This window comes from Onychostoma macrolepis, chromosome 05 (genome assembly GCF_012432095.1).
Source record: "Onychostoma macrolepis isolate SWU-2019 chromosome 05, ASM1243209v1, whole genome shotgun sequence".
NCBI lineage: Eukaryota > Metazoa > Chordata > Actinopteri > Cypriniformes > Cyprinidae > Onychostoma > Onychostoma macrolepis.
This window is the reverse complement of record NC_081159.1, coordinates 19,850,684-19,875,832: the sequence shown is the minus strand read 5'-3', so window position 1 is coordinate 19,875,832 and position 25,149 is coordinate 19,850,684. Positions and strand designations below refer to the sequence as shown.

General features: G+C 37.2%; 1 protein-coding gene across 2 annotated transcripts in view; it reads left to right on the top strand.

The window, feature by feature from the left end:
• The first annotated feature begins 5 nt into the window (after nt 1–5).
• Nucleotides 6–25,149, top strand: part of atp2a3 (ATPase sarcoplasmic/endoplasmic reticulum Ca2+ transporting 3) — a 66,474-nt gene continuing 41,330 nt past the window's right edge. For both annotated transcript variants that reach the window (XM_058775102.1, XM_058775103.1), the window contains exons 1-3: nt 6–344; nt 18,506–18,523; nt 18,767–18,849. In XM_058775102.1, the coding sequence (XP_058631085.1) occupies nt 227–344; nt 18,506–18,523; nt 18,767–18,849 (219 nt within the window). In that variant the 5' untranslated portion in view covers nt 6–226. The remainder of the gene's footprint in view (nt 345–18,505; nt 18,524–18,766; nt 18,850–25,149) is intronic.

The following is a 25,149-nucleotide window of genomic DNA, read 5'->3' as shown; positions in this document are numbered from 1 at the left end:
ACGCACTCACATCGCTCGAGCGCAAACAGAGCAGCAGCTTCACGGGGCTCAAACCGGCGGCTTGCAGAAGGGGCAGGTGGACGTCTGCGCAGACTACCACCTCCGCTTGGCGGTCTGAAAGCACCTCGGTGGAAATTTGGCCACTTCTCGCAGCCCGTCGGTGATCTCGGTGTCATTTGTCACAAATACATGCCGTTCAAGTGCTCGTAGTAAACAGTTCCTCGAGATGGAAAACGCCCACACTAAATCTGCATCAGAAGTTTTAGCAAACTTCGGTGTGAACGAAAACACTGGACTCACGCTGGAACAAGTGAAAATTAATTTTGAAAGATATGGACCAAACGGTGAGTAACCTGGCTGTTTCTAAGTGTTTAACGTTACTCGTGCCGGTAGAGTTGGCAGAACATAGGCAGAACACGCGTTCCCTACAGCGGAAGAAAGTTGTTCTTTATTTTCATAGCCTTTTATCTCTCTTAAATCTTAAGAAATAGGAGAAGAGGAGTTTCCAGCTTAGTGAGGTCCATTGCTGATGAGATCTCTGAAATGATGAATTATTTTTATAATTGAGAGTAACCTTGACATCATAAGCACATATTATGAAGCTTGTGCTATGCACAAGTCTGACTATGAAGAGAAATGTATTATTTCTGTAAGTCATAGATAGTTTGGTAGGCTAATGTATAATCATGAAGTCATATCAGCCTTGCTCTCTTTTATGACATGGGACATTGTGACCAACGAGACCAGCATTTTCCATTCACCCTCTTTTATGACCATTAGTTTGAATTCAGGCAAATCCAAAGTGATTTGCGCTCTGTAATGTACCTGGCCGTGAGCCTCAGAGTGGAAAACCGTCTGTTGAGGTGGCTTGCAGGATTGAGATGCAAGTGTCCACATCCTGCAGGATTTTAGACACCCCTCATTATGAGCCACCAGCTCACGCACTCATTGAGCCGCAGAAGTTTTTGGCTCAAAGGCATGTGCAGGGAATAGCCTTCCCTTTGAAAAGGAAATATTGTTTCAAGAGATAAAGAGCTAGATAATGAACCAGTGACCAGCATTATAGAACTTGAGAAACCTGTTTTCTACTTCCTCAGTGAGACAAAATGTTCACATAGAAACAGTGCGCGTCAGGTTACGTTGCCCTACTACTGTTTGTTTCAGAGAACACTTAAAAAGAGCTTTTTTTTGTTATGTAAGAATGTACTGTACTAAAGTATTCTGTTGTATTTTATTAAGGAATGTGAGTTGCTCTTAAGAATAGTGGCACAAGCTGTGTATCTAATAAGATAACAATCTTTACATTTCCATGTCGTTATAATGATGATGAGGATATATTTGTGTTTTTTTTTTTTTTTTGTAACTTTACTGTTTTTTCTGTCATCTGAAGTGGCACTGGTAGCTTTATTTGTTCGGTTCGCAGCTGTGCATCGCATGATTTATTTTGGAGGGTCGAGTAATTGAGAGCATTATATAATGGCATGAACAAGCATGAAAGTGTGTTTGTCCCATATGTCATGCTTTTGATACCCAGGTTACCCAGGCACTCGCTTCTTTCTATCTATCAGTATATTGTTTTTCTGATGTGTAATCTTGCACTTGACAGCAGTGACTCTGAACACTTTGTCAGATAGTTTTTGAAAAGCAGTTTAACTTACCGTTGTTGCTTATCATGTCAATCTCCATGACAGAATTTGCACTTTGACGCATTTGCCACTCTAACACTTTTGTTCATACAATAACTGCATGCTTGATATTCAAATAAGAACAGTGACACTTCCAAATGAACACACGGAAGATATCGTATCAACTGTCATTTATTACAGAATGAGCTAGTGTCAGTATGAAAACCCATCAGCGATTAATAAAGAATCCCCATCGCATAAGATCTCCCTGCAGACTCTACTGCTGCATAAGCACAACATCCCGTGACTTTCCACTTGGGTCAGTTAAAGTGACAGACACATTAACTCATTACAGACACACTCAGCAATACTCAATTTTAGCTGGCCTTTCTTTGTTGTATAGGACTGCTCAACATTAGATGTTTGAAGAAGATCTTCTTTAAGATGGACAAAGATTAGGTATGAACTGGTCCCGAGGAAATGTCCTTTGCAACAGCTCCAACCACACAAACATACATGAGACAGTAAACAGTAGAGTGGATATTTGCGTGGTAGTTTGTGTCTGGCTAGAGATGTTTTGTAACATGATTTGGTTGAGACATCATAGCAGCCCTGAGGCCGACGTTTACTTAATGCAAAATGTAACATCTTGTTGTAGATGATGTCTCTCTCGCTTTGAGCTGTCAACTTCCTGTTTGATATGCAGCTGAATGCCGCAGGGAATACCCTTCCCTCTTTGACCTTATTGCACCCAGCATTTAACATTAATGTGAATTAGTTGGTTTGTATTTTTGTGTACATCTGCTTTCTAAATGCTTTCAGAAATGCATTTATTAATCAAAGATGTGTTATCTCAATTTGACGTTGAGCTTTAAAGTGACAGGTGTTGCTCTGAACAGTGATGCCTTTTGATGTTTGTTTCACTTTAAGTAATTAACTGATTTACCCGTGCTCTCTGGTGCTCTTCTTTTCAAATTTTGTCTCACCCCCTTGTTTATATGCATTTTGTGTATGTAACAGAGTGCTTTTGTCCAAAGCCTCTGTGTTTGTTTTGTGTGTGGGTGGGAAATGCTCCAAACCCTTTTGAGATTATTCTGACACGCTGGCACGTTATTAATGCAGGCGAACAGGAGGTTTTGTTTACCATTAAGCCATTAATCATTATTGTATATTAGCACCCACATGTTGTTTTCCCCCAGAGGTAATTCTGACACAGTCTTTTGCATGATGCATCCAACATCAGAATCCATCAGAAAACATCCCCCATTCCTCTCTTTCTGTTCTTTGGGAAATCCCTTATAAAGTTACAGCAACATTCCTTGTAATGATATATGACTAGATCATACAGACTTCGGCATAACATACTAATAGCAGTATAAACAGTTTTGCAGTTGAACTTTGCACTGTACATCTTTTAACTTCCTTAAAAGGAGTGTTAGGGATAGTTCACCCAAAAATGAACCTTTTGAAAATGAACCAGGACCTTTTTTTTTTGTGGAACATAGAAGAAGATATTTTGAGAAATGTTTTGTTTATACAATACAAGTCAGTGGCAACCGTTTGGTTAGCATTCTTCAAAAAAGCTTCTTTTATATTTTGTAAAAGAAACAAAGTCATACATCAGTGACATGTGGTTGAATATTTGCTGACAGAATTAAAATTGTTGGGTGAACTATCCCTTTAAAATGATTTTAAATGAGCTCTTTACCATAGTATCTTCCTGAGTAAATTACCGTAGTAATTTTACTAATTTTACCTTTTAAAATGATTTCAAATGTGCTCTTTACTCTTTACCATTTTTTTATATTGTCACCCAAAATCTTTTGAAAAATTAATTCCTTGACTTTGTCCATTTTATTTTTATTTTGAACAGGCCTTTAGAGTCATCTTTATACCTTAAAGGAATCATTGTCATTACTCAGGTTTACTTACTCTTATCATTTTGACCCAGTAAAGGTAGGGTAGTTGATTTTGAAGAGGTTAGCAATAGCAAGCTAGCTTTGAAAGCATAAGATCCCACCCTCCCTGCAAATCACTCTCCAAAGCCACGCCTCCTCCAGAACACATGAACATGCACAGGCAGACCAGAGGCTAACCAGCGACACAATGAGTGATGGCATTGGTGGAGGGTTGAATGCAATGCTGTCAGATTACCTCAGGTCTCATTCACTGGTTAGCGTTTCTAATTACGGTAGAAAATGCATAACATTGCAATAATGTGGCCTTCCATTCTCGTTTGGTCTGGAATAGCAGAATGGAATCACTGATGCGAACAGGGTGCGCAGAGGTATGCAAATACATGTTGACAGTCAGGTAGGACAGCATATAGTATCCCTCAGACCGAGGGATGTGATTGGACGAACATTTTATGGTCCTATGCCTTCCACAGTTGATATAAATACATATAATAATACATTTATACAACTTAACTTAGTGATTGCTATCGGGATGTTAAGAGACTTTCAACCAGCATAACAAAAAAAAAATTTTTTTTAACCAAATGCCTACCCTGCCTTTAACTTCTTTCTTCAGTAAAACACATAATGAGATCTCCGGCAGAGAGTGAGCAGTGCTTTTCCTTCAATGAAAGTAGTTAGTAGGTAAAATTGTAGGAAAATTTCAAGTTAATTCAAATGTGTGTAACGCTTTTTTACAATATACAAGTTTCAAATCAGGTTTATAGAAAGTCATGCTATTATGTAACATAGAGCTGTTATGATGTGATGATATATAACAATAGCATAAATGATCCTCCGAATTTAGAGCTAGATATATTGTTTGTGTATGGTGTACTGTAGCAGATATACAAATGTTTGAATAGAATTCAAGTTGCAGTTAAACAGAAGCAGACTGTAAATGTTTTTAAAATGGAAAGAAAATTAAACCTAGACGATGATTAATCTTTCTAATCTACAGTATAACATTTATTTACAACATAGGTTAAATTTTAATTTCATGCCAAGTGCCAACTTTATAAGGTATAAATATTAGTCAGTTTTGTTTTACGTGAGAGTAAGCAGTTCTCAAAAAGCATTTATGAAAATATGATTCCTAAGTGGTTTAAAAAATGATTATTTAGGATATTACATCAGCTTATGTAACAAATGGAGACAACCAGTAGCGTTTGTTGTCAATGGCTTACAAGTAACCTGGACTACTTTTACTTGCCTTTCTCTTCATTCAGTATTTTTTGTGATGTTACGAACTCTTCCGTGGCTAGAGTCTCAAAATGAGGGAACCTGTTTTCATTAAAGATCATAAATGCTCTGTTTAACACTAAGTAGGGCGAAGAATCAGCACAGAAGATACTATACTGCTCAGTTTTGGATTGTGCTGAATTGAGGCCATCTCTAGCATGTATTTCACCTGTGTGCAAAAGGAGGCCAATGGTTAGATGCTGTTGTAACTGTGGTGGATTGAACCCTCTGGGGTTAAATTCACTGTCTGCTAGCTAGGTACGTGCTTCCCACAGAGTTATTGTGGTAGGGAGTAGAGAGTTCCAGATTTGCTTTAGTTGAAATTAGTGGTCATACAGTGTTTGAAATGACATTTCTTTATGATTTGCCTTTTGAGTACTGTCCAGTTTTTTCCATTTTTGTTAATCTTTTCAAACTCATAGTAGATGCTAAACAATGCAATGTCCAACACTGCTGAAACAGATATTGTGTGTGTGTGTGTGTGGAAGATGCAGCTTTGTCGCTTACAGCTGCGATCTAAGGACTCTCTATAAGAGGATGTTTGGTGTTTCGTTCTTTGTGGTGCAGAGTTTTGCGCGCCTTGCTGAAGAGCTTTTTGCGTGCGATTGTGCACATGCATGTGTTTTTGTATGTCATTCAGGCAGTTGGCATGTCTCCCTCTCTCAAAATGCGTTGTAATGGAGATGCTTTCAAATAGTTGCATTTATTTGGTATGGCATATCATCTGTGTGAAAATTATGCTTGGGTGGTTTTGTTTCCTCCTTGTCAGAACTCCCCAGTTACACTAGAGCAGAATACTAAAATACTTATTACTCATACAACAGCTCTTAAAGCCCACTAACAGTTGCAGGGTTTTATTCAAAGTTTTCTGTTTTTGAATGTTTTTTAAAATGCCACAGTCATGATCAAGTGAAGCTATAAGAAGTTTGAAGTGTATTATTGTCACGATTTCTCACTTCTCTCTGTGGTTAGCCTCACGAAAACAGCACTGAGTTGTAACTTCTGTAGGCCTTCTGTAGCATACCATACACTACCATTTCAAAATTTTGGGGTAGGTAAAGATTCATTGTTGTTTTTGAAAGAAGTCATGTAGGCTTGTAAAAATTGTTCATGGTAATATTGTGAAATATTTTAGTAATTTAAAATATAAGTTTTCTATTTTAATGCATTTTAAATGGAAAAGCTTTTTTGGATAAATAGAATGTTCAACAACAGCATTTATTTGAAATAATTTTTTGTAACAATGTAAAAGTCTTTGCGTGTACTTTTGATCAGTATAATGCATCCTTGTTGAATAAAAGTATTAATTTCTTTAAAAAATCATACTGATCCCAAACATTTTATACTGTAATGTTCGACAAAATCATCCTGTCATGTCAAGAAAGGCCTCATGCGTTGACCACTAAGTTCTTAAATTTCATAATGAACTGTTTCAACAAACCTAAGCACACTTAAACATTTTCTGCAGTCCAAATGTATTAGCATAACCACAAGAAAATATCATCAGCTAGTGTGAACCACAGAAAACGTACTTTGCCAGCTCTGCAAGTGGTACATTTTCCAACACTTCTCTTAGCATTACATCTAAAGCCATCTTTAATGTTGCAAGTTCAAATGTGACGAGAGTGACCACATCAATTCTGCTTTTATACATGCAACATACATTGAAATCTACAGCAGTAAAATGCTGAGTTTTTTTTTTAAATGTCATGTTGCATTGGTATATCATTTTACTGTAAATAAAAAAACTTAACTCCAGCTCACCCACTGCAATACTGCACACATTGAATCACCACAATGCCGAATGTGTTAGTTTGTTAGCTATTGATTTTTACTTTAAATTTTTTTCTTGCTTGTTTGAGAAAAGGAAGTAAACTGAGGCTGGAGCGTTATCATTAGCACATCTTGTGTGTGCGTGTCTGTGTATTTGTGATCTGCTTCTATCTTGTCACTCAGCTCTCATTCTCACCTCCCACTTCTGCTCACAGCATCACCTCCTTGTGGCAAACCAACTCATTTGACTCAGCCTATATGAGTGTAGTGTTTTTATTAAGCGTAATTATTTCTCTTTTCTTTCATGCTATACTGATAAGTAGCTAGGTTGCATGGACTGCAAGAGAAAATGCTGTGTGTTCCTGTTTGTCTGTCTGCTGTTTATGAATGAGTGTAAGTGCATGTGTTTTTGCAGACATGGTTCTGTCTTTTCAGCTGTTGTGTTTTCCCAGATCTATAGAGCTCCGGAGGTCGACGTCACGCAATCTAAACTCTGACATTTTGGCAGGTAACCAGGAGAGCGCTAGAACGGCCGAAGCATTGGTATCGACAGTTGTACATTTACATTTATGCATTTGGCAGACGCTTTTATCCAAAAAAAAACTTACATTGCATTCAAGTTACAGTTTTTACATTTTATCAGCTCTTGCTTTCCCTGGGAATCGAACCCATGATCTTGGCGTTGCTAGCGCCATGCTCTACTATTTGAGCTACAGGAAAGCTTAATGAATACTGCGTGAGGGGGCGAGTTGTAGAACAATAATTTAAAACCAGACTATTTAGACCTTACAAACCTTACACCATTTTAACATGGTGGACAGCTGCTGTGCGCCAGGATGTCAGAACATGCAGGGGAAAGCAAGGCCAACCGCCCCGTATTAGCCGGGACGTCCTGTATATTGGGCTTAATTTATATGTCCCGTACGTGACCTCCCTTGGCCAGTTTCTCGCCCCCTCACGCAGTATTCGTTAAGTAAATCAGAAAGTCCTGAACATAACTGTTCAAGGAAGGCTGCAGAATGCTCTGCCAGCTGGCTGCTCCCGCTTCACAATAAGCGGCGCTTGCGCTAATGCCAATTCCGTCCGTGTTTTGACTAAAGTAAATTTCTACTTTGGCAAATACAAACAACGTGATTATTTTTCATGAGTCCAACATCCAGCCGCGCAAGAAAACATGCAATCTAGCCGAGACACGATCAATAAGGGAAACTTTCACTATTGCAAATTAGAGAAAAAACATTTAAGTAAGCTTTTTAACCTTGTAGCCTATCTTATTCATAAAACACACAAAATGACCAATAAAAAAAGTGTCGAGCACCAAAAGAAGCCCATATTAAATCTATAAGTTATCTTTAATTGAAAATATGCATTTTCCTATATACACACATGCGATTGTCCCATAAAGCAAAGGGGAAATCATTTTATCGTGTTCCTAAGGATCCCGATAGATGACTAAAATGGTTCACTGCAATAAAACATGCTAACACACAACATTTGGGATTAAACGGGTAAGATTTCATGACATTTATGATGTCTACTGTACTAAAAGGACAGCTAGGGTTGATTACGTTAGCTAACAACACAGTTGACTTAACCTTCCAGTGACGACATTTTTACAGTCTATGGTTTTAGCCGGCAGACTCCTTAATATTCATCAAAAAATTAGAGTGCATCCATTTGTACCCCTCCAGGCTATTGTAGGCTTTTAAAGAGTCTCCGGAGTAATGGTAGGAGGGAAAGTTGATGAGGTAGTTGTACATACTGCTGGATACTGATATTGTAGGATACTGCAGGTCAGGAAATCTATCCGTTCATTTATTGATACATGTTAAAAGCACCCCGGGGGCATTATAGGGATCTGTTATGTTTAATCTATTAAGTTTTGCAATGTACAGGTCTATGTCTTTTGAATTAAAGTGTGCAGTGAACTCTGTTGCCTTGAAACTTATGCTGGTGCCATTCATTTCACATTCGGCTGTTCTTGCCTGCCAGCATGGTGGTGTAAACCGAATGGGTCACGTGACGTCCGGAGCTCTATAGGTCAGGTAACCCTGCAGTGGAAACCCAGGAAATATCCATCACTGTTCAAGACTTTAACTCTTGCTACAAAATCTTGCTTTCTTAAAGAGATGATTTAGCCAAAAATGAAAATTCTGTCATCATTTTCTCACCCTCATGACTATCTTTCTTCTGTGGAACATAAAAGAAGTTATTTTGAGAAATGTCTCAGTGTTGTTGTTTTTTTTTTTTTCGGCCATACAATGGTCAATGGTCACCAAAATGTTTGGTTACCAACATTCTTTAAAATATTTTCCTCTGTGTTCTGCAAAAGAAATTCATAAAAGTTTGGAACAACATGAGAGTGAAATGATGACAGAATAAAAAATTTTGGGTGAACTATCCCTTTAATACCCATTAGTCAGCTAGTTGTTCAGGCAGTCCACTGACTTGTTGGCTGTTCTTTCATTTTTTTAGTGTGTTTGTGAACTTCGTATTCACTGTTGCTGGTAACTGTGCAGTGTTTTTAAATGGAAACATCCGAAAAACATTTCTCCGAGTGAGAAATGATTTATGTTGTGCGTGTATGTGTGTTGCAGATGTGAAGGTTGTTCTGTAAAACTGAGGATCACTGTGAGTGATGTAGGTAGGGTTACTGTACAGTGTCAGTGGAAACTTTGTGTGAGACCAGAGCTTCCCCTTCAGAGAGAAACCTTATTGTTACGTAACACCTCAGACAGCCAATAACAATGCTTTGAGCTGGCTGTGAAGTAGGCAATTAAATAACAATAAATATGAAATGTAAAATTAGTGAGTGTGAGAAAAGTTATGCATGTATTCCAGGTGTGCTTGAATGACTTTGAGGTATATTTAATAGCATCGGTTTAAAGTAACTGTGCCTGTATAACTGGGTATTATTAAACTCACTGTGAACTATAAATAGAAAACTTTTGCTTATGTCTTATTCCAGAGATTAATGATCTTCTCATGAAATGAAGGAAAATTTGCAAATTGGCCTTATAATATGACCATTTCTAGTGAGCAGTGTATTTCCCTCTCTTTTTTTGTTATGCAGTGTTATGAGCCAAATAGTTACATCCCTGTATTCATCACTCATAATTTCTTTTCCATTAACTTGATACTCTGCATCCCAGCCTCATACAGTACCAAGTATTGTGCACAAATGTTACTAGGATGCTTACTAAGCTAATGATGTCGACTCATAGGGGCATCCATACATACAGTGGCAAAGTGACTTGAATTTATTCTCATTTTCAGTGAGAGTTGGCAATGTCAGACTGGCAGTGTGAGTAAAAACAGAGTTCAACTTCATGCAAATGAGTAGCCACTTCCAGCGTTGGTACAGACACTGGAGCTCACATAATACATTGCCTTTAGGGATGCACGATATTATCGGACCGATATCGGAATCGGCCGATAATGGCTTTAAATGTAAATATCGGCATCGGCCCGATATGATAAATTATACCGATATGTCTTGCCGATAAAAAGAATAGATTAACTCGCATGTGCTCAGGGTGTGCTAGAGATTAGATCATGTCAGCATTGTGGCTCATTCTTAAAGCAAAGTTTTGTCTGAATGATGCTTAGATTCACTCTTTTGGATCGCTGCATTTAATCTGTGAAAGCACGTACAGAATGAAGCATTCGGTGTATAAACAGTAATAGCACGTGCAGCGGCAGCAGCGGCAGCAGCGGCAGCAGCGACAGCCTCCCCCGGGTCCTAATGCCCGTTCGGTAAGGAGTTTTAATCTGTAGGGAGCGCTGTTGGCCTACTTCTAATTAAATTAAAAGTAAAATAGCCTACACAAATAACATTTAGACTGTGTTTCTGATTAAATAAATAGTAATTGATGTCATAAAATAGTATGAGTATGTTTTGATTTAAAGGTCAGAAGCTATAGCTTACATGAAAAAAAAAATGACACTTGTAAATTAAATAATTTTATATATACTGATATATTCATTAATGTGTAATATGTTTTATTTTTTAAACAAATCATAAGCTCTAAAAGATTTTCAGAATTGTAGTCCATCTACAAATGTTAAATCTTAAAATAAAATGTTAGGATTAACACTGCATCTTTCTGGGGAAAAAATGCAGCGATTGATATTTATTTTATAGTTATTTTCAAAGCTTCAGTGTACTGTCAAAAAACGTTCATTATTGTTTATTTAATTCTAACAAATAATTTCTTGTTAAAAACTAACCAAAATTAAAAAATATTTTGCTAATAATTTCTGCACAGGAGAGACTTGGTGTTGTTTCCAAACAAAAGGAAATATATCGGTATCGGCCAAAATCCAATATCGTACATCCCTACACTCTAAAAAATGCTGGGTTAAATATGGACAAACCCAGCGATTGGGTTGTTTTCAACCAATAGTTGGGTTAAATGTTTAACCCAACCTTCTGGGCAGTAACCCAAACGCTGGGTTTGTTATTTTACCCATTGCTGGATTGTATTTAACCCAGCATTTTTTAGAGTGTACCCTTTACAGTTGGAGTAGGAACGCCTGCAAGAAACCAACAGAGACCTGGCAACCTCCTTAATCACTGTATGTGTGAACGCCTCTTTACGCAAAGGTTTTCCGGGCATTTTGGCCCTCAATTTGAAGTTTAACTTAATAATTAGCATGTTTACTCCTGTAGTGTTTAGAAGTGTTTACTGTACGTACACATTGTCCTGCAGTCATACAAATAACATATGAGTGGATTATTAGTGATTTATTCACAATAATCAACAGTTAGGCTACACTTGCATTGACTTTACAGTGTCTTTTCATTGTAGTTTCCATCATGACTATCTTGAGCAGTAGTCAATAACTCCAGCACGACTGTATTAGAATTCCTTCCAAGTTATTTTGAGAAGCTGAAGCAGGCTTGGAACCTCTGTTTTAATGTCTGCTTTGTAAATGGCACTTAAAGCAAGGAATTATTTTCTGCCTTCAACGTACAGTACATTGATCATAAGACTCGTTCGCATGAATTCAAACAGCGCCTTTATGTATTGAGAGTCACTTCTGATTTATAGTAGTAGAGTGTTGTTGTGTTAATTGAAGTGCGTATAAATCAAGAGTAGGATTTATGTTGTGTAACATTTATTTTGGGTGAACATTGACAGAGAGATGCTGTTCCAGCCATGTCCACGAGCCAAGTGGTCATGGCAACTACTCTTAAAACTTCATGTTTTCATGGTTGAAAGAGACTGAAACTGACAGAAACAGAAAAAGTAGATCTGAAACATCCAACAAATTTTGCATCCCGTAATGTTTACTATATATGTATATATGTATATATGTATATATATATATATATATATATATATATATATATATATATATATATATATATATATATATATATATATATATATATATATATATATATATATATATATATAATTTTTATTTTATTATTTTTATAAATGTAATAAATCCCTAACCTCGAATATTAAACATTGGCTGGTATTGCAGTGTTTGAGCTATGGATTTGAATGGTACTTTAATTCATTTGCCATGTTGAATGGTTGTGTGCTTTTCTGAGCAATCTGATCTTTGTCTGGTGGATGATAAATAAGGCAAAAAAATAGGCTTACATTTGAAGGAGGGACTTGACTCAGATCTACAGAATAGAATACAGTCTATATAGGTGAATAGGATAGAGATTTTCATAGGTGGTGGATGTTTTTTAACCAGTATGGTTGGTATTGGATACATAATTGTGCATGCTCATTTTCTTCTATTTTTACATTTAGATGACTTTTTACATTTTGCTGTCATCTAATGCTTACTTATAGGAAATCTTCAAAGGCACTAAAAAGTCTTAAAATAGGCTATATACATGTTTTTATACTGCAATGTGATGCCTACATTCACTTGTGGCATTAATCTGTTGGATCTTTATTTTGCTTTTATTTAGATGTACATAATATAGAATTGTAATTTTGTCCATAACATAAAAATAACTGATGGTATCATTATCAGCCAGAATTGTAAAATTGGTGCATCATTACATTTCACTTTAATATATTCGACTTAATATATTGTGAACAAATTCATCCATGCTTATGTATGTTTGTTTGTTTATTTATTTAATTTTGACCTCGTAATGTTTAAAGTATCATAAGTCGATTCATTAACCTGCCTGTGTTTTTGAGTGCAGAGCTCAGAGCCCTACATTTTTTTCTGTTTTGATAAGCTCTTACAATACAGAAGAAAGGATATGTTGACACTTGTTTCAATGTGTTTATAATCAGTGGAACTGAAACATACTAGGCTGTGATATTAATGGTTGTTATTTTTTCCCACCCATTGTTGTTTTAGAGGTCAAAAAGGTTTTTGCTAAAAGATTTTTTGAACAAGATTTTATGGCACTTTGGAATCGTATGCAGTAGTAAGACTGGGCTCATTTAATTTAGGAAGTAAACAAGTTCAGGTTAGCTGTGAGCTCAGCTGGGTCACACTTTTCACTGCATCCTACTGTGTGCTGCCATGCTCTCGCTTGTCCTCCTACTTCCCTGGGTACAGACGTTACAGGCTCTGTGTGTTGTTGGCAACTGTTTCCAGGAAGTGTTTCCCCTCTCCCACTGACTGGTGTGTAAACAGACTGCCACTTGTTTTCACTTACTGTGTGGTTGTAGAGTGAAAGAGAGGGAGAGAAAGATAGTTGAAAAAGAGGGTGGAAAAGTAGAGCAAGATGAATTTAAAGGGGGACAACAAAAGCAAGCTTGTGTGTGTGTGTTTGTGTGTTTGTTATGCATGAGGGCAGGGTGAAGTCACGATGTAGGAATGTGCCTGGGCCAGACAAGCAGACACGGCCCAGATGACTCTGAGGGAATCCTTGGCACACCCTAACAGGGAACCCCTTCCATCCCTCCTCTCTTTCTCGTTCTTTCCCACCCTCCTTCCTCCCATAAAGGTTGTGTTTGTGTTCAGGCCAACGGTTGGGCGCAGAAATGCCTACAGCGTGTTAGTTTCTCACTGAGAATTCTGATTCACTCTTGTTCTCTGGTTTGAGGTCAGTTTAGCAATTTCCTCAATATGTGCGAGGCAAAATGCAACTAGATCAGCAGAAACCTGCACCTAGAACTAGCGAGGTAAAGCGACAGGAGGACAGCATAAACGCGCACACACACACACACACACACACACACACAGACACACAGACACACAGACAGCTGGAAAGAGAGGGAAACTCAGGGCCATTACTCCCCCTGTCCTGCCACCCACTTTTTCCACACCACTGGAGGAACATGCTGCTGCTCTACGAGGTGATTACTTTCCACAACAGACTTCAGATGAGTTCATATTCCTCTTACATAATATCATGTTGAATTAGAGCTGAAGCCGCTACAGTTATCATGAGCTGCAGACTGTGCCAGTGGGTTCAGGATTCAGGATTCAAAAAAGAGACCTGCAGTCTTTTGATGATGTGAAGAGAAAGGTGCCTCAAGATGAATTAGAGAAATTCACGGTTCTAAGCTGGCCAGGTGTCTCAGTGCAGATGCAGAAATTGAATTCTGTTCAAAAGTATACAGTAAGAGGATGATTTTAAATGGCTCTTCGAATGGTCACTGATGTCTTATTGAGGTCAGTGTCAAGTAGAACACACAGCAGACCATACATACCATAAGATAGTTTGATGATATTTTTAGGAGGTTGCTGTTTACTTTGTTTGTTAATGTTCTGAATGAGCTAGAACATTCTACTCACATTCTCAGAAATATACAATTCTGAAAGGTATACTTTAATTCAGCAAGGATGCATTAAACAGAAACAGTAAAAACGTATATGTTGCAGAAGATTTCTTTTTCAGATAAATTGTTCTTTTGAACTTTTTTTTTTTTTTAAATCAAAGAATCACCAAATCAAGATGGAATGATTTCTGAAGGAATAATCAAGGAAGTTTGCTGCTGTAACATGGCACAGTGATATGCCACGGCAAGCACCACTCACATTTTCTTCAGGAAATGTACATATGTATTTCCACATGCGCTGCATGATATCACTGTGCCTGCTGCGGCCATGTTACGGCAGCAAACTTCCTTGATTATTACACCGGAATGGGAGTATAGTTCCTAATCATATCGGCCTAGAAAATCGCAACTTTTCATTTTCCGCCAGTCTTAGTACACGATATAACTACAGAAGAGTCAAGTTTTAAATAGGAACTCTTTGGTCATTTTTGAACGTGATGCTACTGGTCTAATCGGATTCAATGATCTATGCTAAGCTATGCTAAAAGTGCTATCGCCAGACCCGGAGATCGGCTGAATAGATTCCAAAACGGTAAAACTCAACTTATTAACTATGGGGGAGTTGGAGAATGAAAAAAAAAAAGTGGAGTGTTCCTTTAAAGAGAGCACACTGAGCTTAATGGGAGCAGCAACAATTTTTCAGAAATTTCATGTAATTATTTATTAAAATGACAGGATTTTGCTAAATAAATAGTCTAAGTCATGTATTAAGTTCATACATATTTTAATATGAACAACTATTATTAACAATATCTATGAAATTATACTTTTTCTTATTGATGTCACACTGAAGCTGTGTGATTTTCATAGTAGTGCACCCTTTAAGCTCACTTTAAAATAATATGAAATCTTTAAAAATTACAGCACTGTAAAACGACCAGCAATAAACTGTCAATTTATAATATTGTGGATGTAAAAGTACAAGCCAGTCATGCCTGTGAAGTAATATATTAGCGTAGCACACAATCTTATACAGCTAGTCAGCTAACTGTGTTCTGTAGCACCTGCGCTATGTTGCTAAAACTATCTTTTGGATCTAATGTAATTATTTCCTACATCCAAGTTCCAGGTTATAATATGCAAAAGTCTGAACATTAATCTCTTAATTTTACAATAAGTAGTGAAACTTACCCAAAATAAAGGTGTAAACATCTAAAAAACGCACATTTAAGGGGCTACTCTTTTGGTGTAAGTTTTTAGACAGCTTTCAAAATGGCCGCCAGACCGTGTGAACACATGGAGACTCATATCTCAGTGTGCAATGATCTGACTGACTTGAAATTATAGGAGGTATATAGTAACAAACATATCAATTGGTTAAGACATCAGGTAGGATAATAAATAATTTTTTCTTTTTATAATCTCTTCTCAAAAATGGAAGTTGTGCTTAATAGGTACGTTTACCCTATATTAAAATAGAAAACAGTAATAACATTTCATAAAATTACTGTACTTACTTTATCTTTCAAAAAGAACACAAAAAAAAATCCTACTAACCCCATACTAACTCATTTTGAACTACAATTCTAAATTGAATTGGGGGGGGGGGCAAATCTGAAATACGAAATTTTAAAGCTCAAAATTAAGTAGATATTTCAGAGCTGCAATTCAAAATTCTAAATGGAATGAAAAATGTAATTCATAATTCTAAACTACAAAATTCTGAAATACTTGGTTTTAAACGTTTTAAATCAGAAGTAGACATTTTGTACTAGAATATTATGAAATATGTTGTTTTTTTTAATCCATAAATCGAAATATTGAACCGATTTGACAAGATCAGGCAGTGCTTCTGTAGCTGGAAGTTCAGAGGAGCAAGAAAAACTGTATGGGATACTCTTGCTTCCTGTAATGTATGCACAGGGCTCCTGAAGAGAAAAGAATGACTCACAGTTATCGGAGCATTTGAAGTACATCACTGCACTTATATCACATAGACGGAGCTCTCGACTGCAAATTCTCAGGCTCTATAGTGCAGACAGATCTCATAGCCTGAGGAAAGATGAAGAGAAGAATCTGCTGTGTTCTTCAAAGCAGAACATACTCTTTCATGCCTTTCTCCCTCCCTCTCATTCACTTTTACATCTGAAGAAGTCTCATTTGTCTTGTTTAATTATGAAAAACCGTTAAAAAGCTGAATAAGACCGAACATTATTAAGTAAACATACGGTCACGATTTCTTATTTTTCCGTAAAAAAATTTTCCAAGTGTTGCTCGAAATTCAGTCATTGATGGGCCAAATGTGTGCGTTAAGACAGTTTGGATGTGTGCTGCCTTTTTTGAAAGGGAAATTGGAATCTTGACGCTTTACCGCTGTGTAATTTCACTGCTGCAGGTCTTCTGCCATGAGCCAATTTCATCTTGGTTTCCACTGCATGTGCATTGAGCCTGTTCCCAACTGCAGAACCGTGAAGACGTCATAACTTGCATGACCTGTTCCCAGCCTTTCCCTGAATGTATGATTGAGACAAAAGGAATCAGATATTTGTCTCAATAAGGCAGGGAAGCCCCCTTTCCATAAGTCAGAGTCAGAGACAAAGGCAAGTGCAATCAAGTTATTCTTGGTTATCAGAACTGATGTGGATGCAGGCTTTCACTCTGAGCAGAATGGCAGGGAAACTCCTGATAGTATCCGCACAACGCAAGGCTAAACTTGACCTAAGTACACACAAACACATGCTTGTTGGAATTCAGGAACACCCTGTATTTTCTCTCGCTATCTTTTGGGTCGGTTCCAAGGATTTTCCATTGTGCTTTCTCTAGGTCCATTCATGAACAGTCTCCCAGAAACAAACTGTTCTTGTACACTTCGGCGTACATTTTGTCAGTTGTGATTAGTTAATGAAAGAACTTAATAGTCAGATGCTCTAATAAAGTGTCGTAATTGCACCTATAGCAGCAATCAGTCTGAACTGATTATTAATGAGGCCACTCTTTCCCCACGCAGATGGACATGCATGCTAAACGGCTGTGAATCCTCAAGATTTCAGAGTAGAGCCTCAACAAAGAGGGCATCTGTGTTGTAATTATGATGCGTGTGTGAAAGAGAGAGGTCCGTGAAGCTCCGCCCCCTCCCACTCTCCACATGCTCTTCGGCTCCCACACGCTCTGACTCGAGAACCTTCTAGAACTGACTAAACAGCAGTGTGTAGGCCACAGACCGCATCTATGTCGTATGACTCTTGTACAATGCCAGAAATGTTTGTTTCATCATGAAATTCTCCCTCTTTGAGAACGGAAGCACATTCACGAAGCAAACACCATCACAGTTGGTGATCCATCTGTACATTTTCCACCCCAGATGATATTCTTTGCATGCAAAGGTTGTGGTTTACATTTAGTGAACTGTTTGTGAATGTACCTGTCATGGATTTTATTACATCACTGTAAGTTTTTTTTTTTTTTTTTTCCTAATAAATATTTTGTACTTTTTTTTTTTTTTTTTTGTGAGGATGCACTGATATTATAATTCCGGCCCATACCTATAAGCCAATAAATTATAAATATCTGATATTAAAATCCTATAGTATTTTGTCACATAAAAGACATTAAAAAAATAATAATTTGATATAAAAGTTGATGTGTACAAGTTTATTTATGATAGTGTATTTATTTTGGTATTTAAAAACAACATTAAAACGTATACAGTATTGAAAAATTATATATTTTGAGATGTAACATCATTCCTGCACCTTTTTTCTACAATCAACCTTTTTGTTTTTAAAGATGAACTTTTAGTGAGTGTTAGATGCTGCAAAGGTATTGCAGCGTGATTTACAATGTAGGAATCTTTGAAGGGAATGGCTCAGACACTGCAAAAATCTCATATCTATTCTGCAGAGAGAAGTAGTCCATAATAATTGTCAACGCTAATCTGTAATCTTCTGGTTTAGTATTGCGCTGCATGTCTCTGTGTATTTAACATTCAGGCAAAAAATGAAGCTAATTCGCAGTATCACAGGCAATGCAGTGTGATGTAAAAGAAACTGTTTAAACACTGTTTTTGCCGTATGGCCTTTCTAACAGAATACCCTCTGTTTTGTCCTCTCTTTCTCTCTCTCTCTCTCTCTCCCTCCCTCGTACCCTGCCTCTCATTCCACAACGGATTGCCTTGCCGTGTTTTGACTGACAGAGCTCCCAGCCGAAGAAGGTAAATATTGATCTTTCCATCATGTTGTTACTGCTCTCTCTTTATGGGTTGCACCGTTAGCACGGGCTCAGTCATTCAGTTTTACTAGAGAGAGGTAAACTTTAAGACTTACTTTAAGACTATGCACACATGCACTGCGTTAGAGCTGTGTGGTTTAACCTGACACCCAATTGTCACTGAATACTTAAACATTTTGTCTGTCTATCGGTCTGTTTGTCATTCTCATATTTGTCTCTCACACAGGTAAATCACTGTGGGAGTTGGTGGTGGAGCAGTTTGAGGACCTCCTGGTGAGGATTCTGCTGCTGGCAGCCTGCGTGTCTTTCGTAAGTGACTGTCTTTCTGGTTTAAATGTGATTCAGAAATTGTATTTTATTCCCAGCACAATAAATAATATGACAGCCAGACCCCCATGTTTTATAGCAGTTATAGTTCATGCAGTTGGTGAGGTAATGCAGAAAACAAGACAGAATGAATTGCCGTCACCATCTATCATATCCAGGTTGCATTCTGGTGTGCTAAACCTCAAATTTCACTAAATGATTGTCAATAATCAGAGCACGGAAGAGAGATTAAGTGAGAGAGGGATTTTTTTTAATCTCCCCTTTTCATTTTTAAAATCTCTCTTTGCAGTCAAATGATATATGTAAAACCCTCGCCAGGACTCATTTGTGTGGTTTAAGGTCATTTACCTGAGTGTCTTGTGCTTTCACTAGAGAACACAAGTAAATGAATGAGGTGACTTAAAGTCAAAGCTCATTTGTCCATATACCATGTCAGAAAACTCCAAAGAAGCTAGATGTGCACTCAGCATTCTTTTCAGTTTGGCCTTGGAAAGAAAGCAACTTCAGCGCTGCACATTTATCACCTGCAATATTGGTATAGCAGTTTATCTCAATGTTGTTACATCAGGTATAAGTCTTTGAATTAGATATGTGTAAAACTACTTACTTTCATTATCGACTACACAACAGTACAACTCATTTAGGTTCTGCTTTACCAAATATTTGATATGGAACGTACACACTTATGTAGATGCAGCACAACAGAATGGAACAGAACAATCATTTTTCAAAGTTGAAGTATTTTAAAATTGACATGTCATCCTAAAAATGCAATGATCATGGTGCAAGATGCAGAAAAACTGTGAGACAGGGTGCAAATATGATGAATTTAGAAACACAAATCATCTTGCGTTTAAAGAACCACAGCTAAAAATATTTAGAATAACCATAGCTATAATAATATGTACTACCTTTTAAAAGTTTGAGGTCAGTAATATTTTTAACCCTCTGGTTGTTTTCGGATTCCTGTCACACTTGTGGTGTTCCCGGTCAAAAATGACTGGACTCCAAACAACTGCTTATAATTCTCTCATTATGCTGTATTATCACCAAATATTGGATTAATTCTTTTTGTCAACTTGTTTTCTTTCATTTAGGACTGGTTATGTGTTTCTGTTTGCATCTGATTAATCGTAGGCCTCATTTATCTGAGAGTAGGTACCTTTGTTTTTTGAGGGAAAAATCATTTTTTATGAATAATTTTCACAATATTAAACAAAAAATTATTAAAGAAAAATTGCACTGTTTCTCAATCTAGTGTGCTTTAATGTTTAATCAGGAAGTTTGCTTTTAAATGCTTTTAATTTGTACAAAATTGCAAAAAGTCACACTTGTCAACAATGCCAGGCCATTAAAAGTGAATGAATGAATTAAGAGAAACAACTGGTGCATGTTGTGCTTGCAAACATAAAGGCCTTGGACCTGTGCGTGTGTGGATGCATGTGTACTCACACTATCTCTCTCTCACACACACACACACACACACGCATATACATCCATGCATACAAACTATTGTATTACACTTATTTCATCCTACCCTGAACAGCATGCAGTATGCTTTTATGAATCTGATAACTCTCTCTTTCACACACACACAGACACACATCCTCAAAATGCCTTGTCTTTAGCCTGCATTGACTTCAAAATAATCTTTTTTTTCCATCCTTTGACCAGAATGTTACATCAACTTCAACTGGACCCTCAAAATCAGAAAATTGCTCCTCTTCAGTTGTTGCAAAGTTGTCTGCTTGTTCAGAGATGTTTTCCTCTTCCAATATATCTTGCAATGCATCTTCACTGTAAGATTCATCTTCAGTTGTCCCTTCCTTGCTATTTTCTTGAGAACCTCTTGTAAAGTATGTGTGTGTGTGATAGCATGAGTATACATACATCCACACACGCACAGCTCCAAGGTCATCGTTCTTCCCCATTCACTTTCAATGGCTGGCCATTTTTGACTTTGTGTGACTTTGACCAAGTGTTACTTTTGTGCAATTTTGTACAAAATAAAAGCATTTAAAAGCAAACATCCTGATTAAGCATTAAAGCACACTAGTGTGATAAACAGTGCAAATTTTTATATATTTTTTCTCATAATGTGAAAATTATTAATAAAAAATGCTTTTTTCACTCAAAAAATGAGGTGCCTACTTTCGTATAAATGAGGCCTATGATTAATCCGATGCAAATAAAAACACAAAACCAGTCCTAAATGAAAGAAAACAAGTTGACAAAAAGATTGAATCCAATATCTGGTGATAATATAGCATAATGAGAGATTTATAAGCAATTTTTTGGAGTCCGGGAAAAAAGAGTTTTGACCGGGAACACCACAAGTGTGACTAGGTGAAATAAAACCCACAAAAAATTACGAAAATATAAAATAAATAAATAAAAAAGTTATGAGAAGTGCTTATACCCTCTGTGAACAAAGTCAGTAAGTTTGAGTCCAATGCAATAATGTTAACTAGTATTTTCAGGGAAAAGAAAGTCTTCTTCAGGTGAATTTGACCCAAACACAACCAGAGGGTTAATGCTTTTGAAAGAAACTCTTATGCTCATCAAGACTACATTCATTTGATCAAAAATACAGTGAAAAGTGTAGTATTGTGAAATCTTATTGCAATTTTAAATAACTATTTCCTATTTTAATATATTTTAAAATTTTGTTTATTTAAAACACATCTGTCACTTTTGATCATTTTATTGCATCCTTCTGACTTCTTCTTACTGTCTCCAAACTAGATTCGGATTTGAGTAGATTAGACTTGAGTAGTAAACTAGAGTAGATAAACTATCCTTATGCTGTGATGTAGTGATTGTGTTGCTGTGGTTCTGTTGAGCAGGACACCAGACTTTCCAAAACTCTGACTTGTTAAACTGGTGAGCACAGTCTGTTTTTCTTATTGGCTTTTATGAATTTACCTTTTTATGAACTTTCCGTCTGACTTGTAGCAACAGGGGCCACGGTCGAAACACTCCAGCCCCCCGCCGTTCTGTGGGAGTAATATAACATGGGAAAGCACGCTCTTGCTCACCCGCAGTGGAACGGACAGTCAGATGCACTGCTGTCGTTTTTGTGTACATGCTTTTTGTTTCCAGACATCTGTGTTCAGTGTCTTCTTCAAGTACATCAGCATTTGGACCTCTGCTCGTGTCATCTATCATTGTGTCTTTCATCCGTAATTTTATTGTCTTAACCGTGGTTAAATTCTATGAGGCGAGCACCAGTCTTCCGACCACTGGAGTCCTGTGGAACACTTGAAACTGATTAAAAAAAATATTGTATTAGACCTCCCAGAAAGCCTTGTGTGTGTTTGTGTGCTGGACAAATGCTATGGTGCAATGGAAATACTTCGGGAGATGGAACTCATTTGTGTGCCTTTTTGAATATATTAAAATCTTTAGCATTCAGCTTTCCTGACTTTTTTGCATGTTATGAGAACAAAGCCGTCGGTATCTAAGCGACGGGGGAGCCACAGAGGCAAAAATGTAGTGTTTTTCTTTTTTAAATTTATTTATTTTGTGAAGTGTTGTGTTATGAGGGTATGATAGCCTGACTCATTCTAGAACAGCATGTGCTGGGAATGAGAGCTGTTGGATGGAAACAAACATCTACATGTGCAGCCATGCGACTGCTGGTCCCAAAACGCCCGAAATGGTTGCCCATTTTCATTTCATTTCATTTCAGATAACTAGCTGTATTGCGTCTGTCCTGATTAAGTTTTTCATTCCTTTTCTGTCATCTTTCATTTTTCAGGTCAGCTGTTTCAAACATCCTTCTTGCATAGATCTTGTCCGTGCATTATTGGTGTACAGCGCTCTCCGCATTATCAGTCAAGGCTTTAGAAGGTCTCTGGCAGATTGTACATCAGTATAATGTCATTTAGCTATTTTCTATTAGACCTCAATATAAAATGAGAATCTTTCACACTCGAGACTCCAGCACAGTACTGCACGTCATCAGAGAAAAGGTCACTTGAACAATGGATAGACTTCCTGTATTTAAATGGTAAGGAGTATGCCCACCGAGAGGCTCTTCCATTTGATGATTTGAGAAAAGCTTCTCAGTGGAGCAGTTTTAAAGGAGTTTTTATGCTACCAGGGGTTATGAATTTAGGTACCACTTCAACATGTGAAAATTTATTATCAGAGACCTTTCCTAATGTCATATATTGGTCACTGTGAATAACTTTTAGCTAGTGATGGCATGAAAACTTATTTATGTTTGTGGTATAGTATTCACTGTACTTTCAGTTCAGAAAAAGTGAAGTTGGGAGTTTGTGTAGGCCATCATAAAACCTCAAAATAAACCTCAAATCTTGGTCACAGTGTGCTCAAATTGAGCCAAATACAGTTGTCAGTTGTCTTGTAAATGTAGGGGAATGATTTCATGGTATCTTAAAGGGATTGTTCACACAAAAATGAAAATTCTTTCATCATATACTTACCCTACATATCTTTTAGAACCTGAATGACTGACTTTCCTCTGTGGAACACAAAAGAAGATGCTTTAAAGTCTTTGAAAAATGTTCAAACTAATAGCAGTTTGTTTGCTTTTGTTTGTAAGCGGAACTGATCTAGTTAGTCCATTTGTATTCTGTTTGAAGTGTAAAAACTTGAGGGAATGCAGAGAGGATTTACGGTCTACTGATATTTATGAGTGAATAGACCTCAGTCAGACAAGTCGCCTAGAGCCATGACTTGACAGGATTTGGCTGAGCTCTGTGATCTAAACTCTAAGCCACTCATCTGTGTGGCTTTCCTCAATATTTCAGTAATTGTCATATTTCCACCCATTTTGTTTTATGAACTCCTTTTTGCTCTTCATCACTTTCTCATTCTGCCTCCTTGACTATTTTTGGTCTTTGCATTTGCCTGCCCATCTTATTTCACGGTTACTCAGTGACTTAAAGAAGCCTCTGCTTGGGACCCATTAGTTTGTAATGAAAGGTTAAAGACAGACTGCTCTATGACTGATCTGTATCTAAGTTGCTTAGAATTAGGTGGAAGGAGAGAGAGCGCTGTATGAATGCATAATATGAAAGAGGTCTGTGGAGGACACCAGGAAAACTTCTGTAAAAAAAAAAAGTACATGGAGTTCCTAAAATTATTAGTGTATTCATGGCCATACAACTTAGCCCCTCCCTTATATTTTTTTCATTGCCCTCTTCTGCTCTCTATTCCTCCCCTTCATTTTTTACTTTAAAGGGTTAGTTCACCCTAAAATGAAAATTCTGTCATTAATTACTCACCCTCATGTTGTTCCGAACCCGTAAGACCTCCATTCATCTTTGGAACACAAATTAAGATTTTTTGTTGTTGTTGTTTTTTGAACATTGTTTATTGGGTTTTTCAAAGTTAAACACAACATACAAAGATACAGAATCTAATAAACGGAGCAATTCCAAGAGGGTCCTCACACCATTGGTGCTTGGGCCCTAAATATGTAATTCCCATATACACTACCCTATAACATACCCCAGACCTCCAACCCATAGTGCCATAAATAAACCATAAATGAAATTAAACAGGAAAACAGAGAAAATTAGATGATATCTAGTCGTTCTATCCTGTTATGCCCGAATAAGAAAGGAAACTACCCCAGTATTTGACAAACAAATCTTGTTTTTTTAACGAAATGCAATTTTTTCCAAAGGTATATACGATGATACTTCTTTAATCCACATAGAGGTAGAAGGTGATTTAGAATCCTTCCATCTCAAAGTTATACATTTTATGGCCGCTAGGAGGGCTAGCCTAACAAATCTCAAATTAACCCTTTGTTGATCGAGTAGTGTGGTGTCCCCTAAAAGAGTAAATCTAGGCTCTCTAGGCACATTAGTCCCTCTATCCACTATACATCTAGGACAGAGCTCTGAGTAGAAGCTTTTAAAGGAGTGCAGTCTAACTGGGGTATAATAAACTCTATGTATCACATTAAATTGAATGAGTTTATGACGGCTATTGATAGAGAAAGTCTGAGCATCCTCACATATTGTTTCCCATTCATCATCAGTGAATAAGCACTCCAAGTCTTTTTCCCACTTAGATTTGACGTCACAGATATTACCAGCCATCAACTGCAACAACTTGCCATAGATAAATGAAATGAGACACTTAGGGCCTTTTTTCTCAGACAAGATAACCTCAGGAGGTGAAAGAGGGAGCTTAGAGACACGGCGACCTTGCTGGGTCTGAATGTAATGTCTAACTTGTAGGTATTTCAAATTAAGATATTTTTGATGAAATCTGAGAGTTCTCTGACCCTGCATAGACAGC